Consider the following 6,819-nt stretch of genomic DNA (forward strand, 5'->3'; position numbering starts at 1 on the left):
GGGGGGGGGGGGGGGGGGGCAGGAGGCCGAGAGCACCACGGATGGCCGAACCAAAATATCTCGAGCTCTCCCGCGACAGAGGAAAATTCGCCTCCCAGCACCTGTCCCACCTCGGGGCGTCATGGCGGAAGGACCCATTCATGCATGAGGAGGCAGCAGAGCAAACAAGGAGGAACGACGCCAGGCATCCCGGGGCGGCATGCCTTCAGGTCAGTCTCTCGCCCGCCCCTACCCACACAGACATAGATACACATACACATACACACACACAGACACACACACAGACACACACATGCATTCAGGCGAGCGAGGTCTTAGGTGCGCACTTGCCTCGCTTCGGAATTTTGAGGGATTTTCGACGGACAAGGGGGCGCGATAGGCAGCCGTGGGGAGGCTGGTGGATTTTCTGGCCGTCCGTCCCTCGGGCACCAGTGCTACCCCCGCGCCCCCCTGGACTGGGCCGGAGGGGGGGGCCTCAGAGGGCCACGGAGGCCTGGACAAGCAGCAGCCCTATCTTCTTGTCCCCGCCCAGGCCCGGGAGTCCCCCGGCCGCCAGCCAGTCTCCCTCCCGGGGTACGGCCAAAGCATCCGCCGAAACCCCCCACAATTGTCCGGAAACCCCACAATGCCAAACTCATGGGCACATGACCCGTCATGCGGGCGTGATACCCATGCGCCATGGAGCGCGCGTCCGGCCCAAATCCAAACGTGGGCGCCCGGGCGCGCGATCGCCCGCCGCTCTGCCCACGCTCGGCCCGGGCAGCCGGCACACAACAGCCGCCCCCTGCCGCCGGGGGAGCTCCGCCCTCGGGCCGGGGCGGTGGCACGTCCCGCCCCCAAGCCAGGCCGGCGATGGAGGCAGGGAGAAGGGAGCACGCCACCGGCCCACGGCCACAGCGGGGATCACACATCCCTCCAGGGGAGGGGACTCAAGACGATCTCGCCCCCCTCCCGGTGCGCCCCGCCACCTGGCCAGCTGTCTTCCCTCCCACCACCGCCACCGCCACCGCCACCGCCACCGCAGAATCCCCGCTCGCACCTACTCAGCCGGATTTGCTCGCCACACCCATCGCGCCCGGTGAACCGCTGAGGCCCCTCTTTTTTTTTCTCCCCCCCCCCCTCCCCCTGGTCAGCTCCGATCCGCCGGGTCACCTGTCTCTCGGGCCCCTCTCTTCAACCATGGCCGAGCTGTGGGACTACCTCGTCGGCAAAATCAAAAATGGGATGAACGAAATGGGCTTGCACGTCTCGCGGAGGGATTTCCCGGCCCGCTTGGTCCCCTCATATCCCCCGGCCCCGGTGCCGCCTGGCGAGCCGCTGGCCATCCCCACCATCCGTGAAACCACCACCAACTGCTGGTCCTTCATCAAGATTTCTTCATGTGCGTGCCTTGTGCCTGTCCCCCCCCCCCCTGCCTGCTGCTCACCTCGCCTGCGCCCTCGGTCTCCCTCCCTCTCTGCCTGCCTCGCTCGCCGCTTCTCTGCCCATGTCCACATGCACATGTGCCCATGCACCTGGCCTCCGCAGTCATTCTTGCCTTGGGGTCCTACCCGTTGAGTCTGGCCATCACCGATGCCATCTATGGCGAGCGGTACACCTGGCGGCGGCGGAACATCACTTTCCTGGCCCTGGCCATCCCGCTGGCCCTGGCCAACGCCGTGTATATTCGAAACACCCACTTGAGCTGCATGCCGCACAACTACTACCGTGGAACATACTTCCACTACAACCCGACCCATTTGCCGGATGACAATCATATCCCACGCTGAGGCGGCGCGCGAGCCCGACGGCAGCCAGCCCCGACGCTTGGCCGGCGGCTCCTGTCCCCCCCCCCCCCCCCCCCCCCCCCCCCCCCCTGCATGTGGACATTGTGACCTGGGTGCCATACACGGCCAAATGCACAAACGCATGCATATATGTACATGAAAAATAGACCCTCGGCAGGGGGACAGCCAAGAGAGAGAGAGAGAGAGAGAGAGGTGTTTGACCTAGCCAGAGCGGAAAAAGGCATCGTCCAGCACCAGCAAGTGGCGCAGAGTGGGCCGTCCATGCGGGCAGTTCCACGGGTGCACCAGCTCCGCCAGGTTGTGGACCACCTGCGCAAGACGATGCCAAGTTAGAAGAGGGCAACAGTGGCGCGGAGGGGGGGGGAGGGGCACGGAGGAGCGCGACCGCCCGGGTGTCAGGACGCACCTTGGTCATCTCCTTCTTGGAGAGGGCTCGCCCGATCATGATGCTCTGCCGGCAGGCCTGCGTGGCGAAGGCCCGCCGAGCGCGACCGCTGCACAAGGCCTCCAAATCCACGCTGGCAGGGTCCTCCTCTTCCAGCTCCCCGGTAGGCGGCCGCCAGTCCGGCACGGACCACCGGGCGGCCGGGTTCGAATTGGACCCGGACGCCGCTGTCACGCGGGTCCCGGCGAAAAACCCGGACGCCATGTCATCCTCCGGGTCCAGGCCATCCAGGACCAGCGGCAGGGGGGCCAGGTACGACGTGTCCTCCGGCGTGCCGGCCCCGGCGGCCTCCTCAGTGGCTGCGCCATTTGAGGCGGCCGCGCCAGCATCTTGGCTCAGCGACGATGCCCGATGGCTGCGCGACATGTTGGCGATCCCGCCGGTCGAGAAGATGGACAGCTGCCGGAGCAGGTCATCCAGGTCATCCACACCGAGGACTTGCCCGCGAGCCAGGACCGGCTGGCCGGTCAGCCGGACGCTCTCAACATCAGCCGGCTCGGAGGCGTCCCCCTCCGGGGCCAGCTGGAAGGAAAAGGTGAACCCATTGCGTCGGAAGACTGTCGAAGCGTGCTGGTAACAGAGCTGCCGTTCAATGGCGTCCAAATGCTCGAGGGGGCGTGGGCTATTGGGTGGACGCGACAGAGGGAGGGAGGGAGAGGGAGGGAGAGGGATGGGAGAGGGATGGGAGAGGGAGAGGTAGACGCACAGACGGACACACAGACGGACACACAGGCAGACAGGCAGACAGACAGACAGACAGACAGACACACAGACAGACACACAGACAGACACACAGACAGACAGACAGACAGACAGACAGACGGATAGACGGACAGAGGGAGGGAGAGAGAGGCTGGGTCAGGGTGCGGATAACGGGGGTGGACGAGGGGGGAAACTTCGGCAGGGAAACCGAGAAAAGGGATGCCCTCGGCAGGAGGAGAGCCACGCACACAACCAGCGGCTGCGGCGTGAGGCGCGTCTCGCGGCGGATGCGCTCGTAGTTGAACTTCTCATCGGCCGCATGCTGGTCAATGATGAACAGGTCGCCGAAGGCCTGGAGCTTGGAGGCCCCATTTGCTGAGGGCCTATTCGGCTGGCCTTCGGCCCCTCCCACCTCGGCCTCGGCCCGTGGCAGAAACGCAATGATGAAGCCATTGTTGAACTGGCCAAGGACGCGCATCCGGCGGAAATCCGCCTGCCGGAGGGTCCGCTCGCGGCGGCTGGTGACGCCGGTGGCCCCGGCATCGAGACGGACTTCCCCGGCCTGGGGGTCGACATGGGTCGACGCAGCGACAGGTGCGCGCGTGGCTCCGGCCGCCCCAGCACCATGCGTGTAGACGCTGTCATAGTGGAAGGCGCCGGCATCGGTGCTGGGCGCGCCCGAGCCCGACGCAAGTCCCGCCAGCCGCCGGGACATCGAGCCCAGGTCCACGCGGACCCTGGCCACCGGTTGATCTGATGGCCTGGCCGAGAAGGCCGACCGTAGTGGACCTGTCGAGCTGCCACTCGGAGGAGTGCTGTAAGACGAGCGGGCCAGGTGGTCAGAGGCGGGGGGGGGGGGGGGGGGGGGGGGGGTTCAACAAAAAAAACACGGCGGAGGGATTGGCGGGGAAGGAGAGTCGCGAGACATACTGCACGGGCAAGGTGACGCTTGGCATGTCGGAAGTACATGAGGAAGGGACCGGAGAACCGGGGGTCGTCACGCTCGCCGTCCGGCCGAGTGGGCCGCCTGGCGCACCGAGCCCAATGCCAAGCAGCGCCTCGACCGGCTGCTGTGGCTCCGGCTCCGACTCCGGCTCCGACATACTCCCAGACCCCTCCCCCGAGGAGGGCATGGTGGCCGGCCCAACGCGTGGGCGCTTCGGATGCGAGCCGGGGTCCGACGGGCCCGGGCTGGCCGGACGGACCGGGCGCCGGGCCGACTCGGACTCCCCGCCGGCGGGATCGTCGTCCGGGCAACAGCCGGCACTTGGGGGCGGCTCCCGAACCGGCGCAGATAGAACCCAGCTGACGGCCTCGGGCACCGGCAGATCCGCGGCCTCGGGCGAACCCCGGGCCTCGGGCTCCGGGCGGGCGTCCCGACCGGTGGAAGGCCCCGCCCGGCCAATCGGCTCCAAGGGCGCTCGGGCGGCGCTCGGGGGCGCTGCCCGAGCCGGCGCCATGGCAAAAGTCAACACGGTGCCATCATCCAGATGTGTCTCCTGGTGAATGATCTCCGCTGGTGGCGAGCCCATCCGGCCAGGGGCCGGGACTGTGGCCTCGACATCCATCGGCTCCTCGTGGCTGGCATGTGACGAGAGGCGGGCCTCCCGCTCTTCGTCATACGTGGCAAGCAGCTGCCCCGCTGGATGCTGCTGCGGCTCCGCCTTCGGCTGCGGCTCCGCCTCGGTGAGCCAGGCTTGCGTGGTTGCAATGCTGGGGCGCGTGGGAGACCCCCTGAAAGGGAGACCCGCCTCGGTCTTGGGCTCGAGCATGGCTGACGATGCATTGGTCGCCTGCATGAACTGCGACAGCGGCAGCGGCTCATTGACCGTGTACGTGCGTCGCGAGGCCGACAGCGCCTGCTCGAGGTATTCCTACGGCGCACGAACAGGGCAAAGGGAGACACGTGTCAGCACTGGCAGGCGGTGCGGCGGGTGGCAGGCAAGCCCGGGCCAGGGCCGGCAACACACCTTGAAGGTCGATACGATGACCGCCTCGCGGCGGAGGAGCACGGTGCGCTTGTCCGGCGAAACATTGATGTCCACCTCGCGGCCAAGCGCGGCCGGCTCAATCAGCAGCATGGCCCCGAGGAAGGGGACCGCCGTGGCCCGGGAGGCATTGGCGGCCGAGGTCATCGAGGCAGTTCGGTAGGCCTCGGTGGCGGCGCGCGTCATGCTCGAGAGGTCAATCAGGCGCTGGTTCAGGGAGATATGCTGCCGCGGGTCGACGCTGGGGGACGTGGTGGTGGAGACAGTGCCCCCGCCGGCGGCCAGCATGCCGGACACCGACACCGCCGGGGGATTCGGCGTGGAGATCAGCCCGATGACGGTGATGCTGGGGGGGGAAGGGGAGCGGGGGGGGGGGGGGGGCGGGAAAGGGGACAGCGGCCGGAGAGGAACGCCCAGACGTGTGGGATGGTGGTCAGAGCCGCGGGGCGGAGGCAGCACCCCGGAGGAGGAGGTGACGTACGTGTGCCCGTCGCTCGGGATGTCGATGGTGAATTGCTCCAGGGCGTCGGCAAAGCGGCCGCCGTACACCCCCGTCACGGCGGCGTGGATGCTCCGCAGGAGTTGGGCCCGGTCGGCGGTGGCAGTGGGGAGGTCGGGCGCCGGGCCGCCGGCCGCCGCGGCCGCCGTCGCCCGGCGCCCCGCCCCGCTGGTGGCGAAGATCAACTCGGTCTTGGCTCGCTGGCCCGAGGTGGTCAGGATGTGCGTCAGCCGGACGGCCAGCTGCGGGCAGCTGACGCAAGCCATGGCCCGGATCATGGCCACCGCGCGGTTGTAATTCCGCAGCCGGCAGCGCACGGCCTCCCGATGGCGGACCGGCTGGTTCTTGAAGAGGCTTCGCACGGTGACCGTCGTGCCGAACTGTCATCCCCGGCTGTCAGGACTGGGGCGCTGGGAAGGGAGGGGGGGGGGGGGGGGCGAAAAGAGGACGCACATCTCGGCCGGACGGGACAACCGACTGGGCCTCGCCATGGGAGTCGTAGACCGCCGAAAAGGCGGGCACCGCACCGGCCGCCGGGGTCCGCTGTCGCGAGGTGATTGACAGCTCGCCGAGGAAGGCCAGCGCATTGAGCGCCTCCCCGCGGAAGCCAAAGCTGGCCACCTGCACCGCCGTCGAGGCGGGCGATCCGGAGGTCAGTCACGAGGATGGAGCGGGGGAGAGAGAGAGAGAGAGAGAGAGAGAGAGAGAGAGAGAGAGAGAGTAGGGAGCAGGGAGCAGGGAGCAATGGCCCGCCCGGTGTACGCATGCGCATTGGGAAACGCAGGACACGCACATTGGCCACATCCTCGAAGGAGCTGATCTTGGAGGTCCAGTATTTTTTGGCTGCGCCACGGGCGTCAGTGGACACGAAACGAAGGGCGACCTGGCGCTGCCAAGGTGCCACCGGTGACTGTGCTGGCGAGCTGGGAGGGCGGAGGGCGGAGGGCGGAGGGCGGGCGAGGAAGATGGGCCGCACCGATGTCTCGCAGAGACGTTTCATCAAGGCCGTGGCCATCGTCGGCCACCTCGATTGAGGTAAGGCCGTGGTCGCGCAGGGTGATGTCTACGCGGGGCATTGGGGCCGGCAGTTAGATTGGCGGCAGGGGCGCCAGTGGGACCCACGCACGCGGGGAAGGAAGAGCACGTACCAAGCTTGGTGGCCCCGGCATCGATGGCATTCTCGATGAGCTCCTTGAGGGTGGCCGAGAGGTCCACGACAACCTGCGAGGCACACAGGCGCCGGGCACTTGTCGGGTCCAGCGGGCGGATGCCCGGCGTGGCGGCCATGGCGATCCTCGGTGGATGCAGAAGGGTACGCGAAAGGGGGAAAGGGCGACAGGCCGGCTGGGAAGAGGCCGGGGGGCGGGAAGAGGGGCAGCAGCAAGAACGCCGGCGGGG

At 67.9% G+C, this 6,819-nt stretch overlaps 2 protein-coding genes across 2 annotated transcripts; one reads left to right on the forward strand and one right to left on the reverse strand.

Moving 5' to 3' along the window:
• Positions 1-1,125: 1,125 nt before the first annotated feature.
• On the forward strand, positions 1,126-1,856 carry H696_02650 (hypothetical protein). Its single transcript, XM_009496562.1, has 2 exons — positions 1,126-1,381; positions 1,528-1,856. Exons 1-2 carry the CDS (start codon positions 1,180-1,182, stop codon positions 1,767-1,769), a joined length of 444 nt encoding a protein of 147 aa, XP_009494837.1. The 5' UTR covers positions 1,126-1,179; the 3' UTR covers positions 1,770-1,856.
• A 102-nt stretch (positions 1,857-1,958) lies between these two features.
• Positions 1,959-6,819, reverse strand: H696_02651 (hypothetical protein). Its single transcript, XM_009496563.1, has 10 exons — positions 6,570-6,819; positions 6,398-6,484; positions 6,215-6,264; positions 5,875-6,042; positions 5,404-5,801; positions 4,905-5,268; positions 3,865-4,808; positions 3,183-3,749; positions 2,194-2,854; positions 1,959-2,096 (listed from the first exon to the last, which is right to left on the reverse strand). The coding sequence occupies exons 1-10, from the start codon at positions 6,706-6,708 to the stop codon at positions 1,989-1,991; spliced, it is 3,486 nt and encodes a 1,161-aa protein (XP_009494838.1). The 5' UTR covers positions 6,709-6,819; the 3' UTR covers positions 1,959-1,988.

This window comes from Fonticula alba, assembly GCF_000388065.1.
Source record: "Fonticula alba strain ATCC 38817 unplaced genomic scaffold supercont2.4, whole genome shotgun sequence".
NCBI lineage: Eukaryota > Rotosphaerida > Fonticulaceae > Fonticula > Fonticula alba.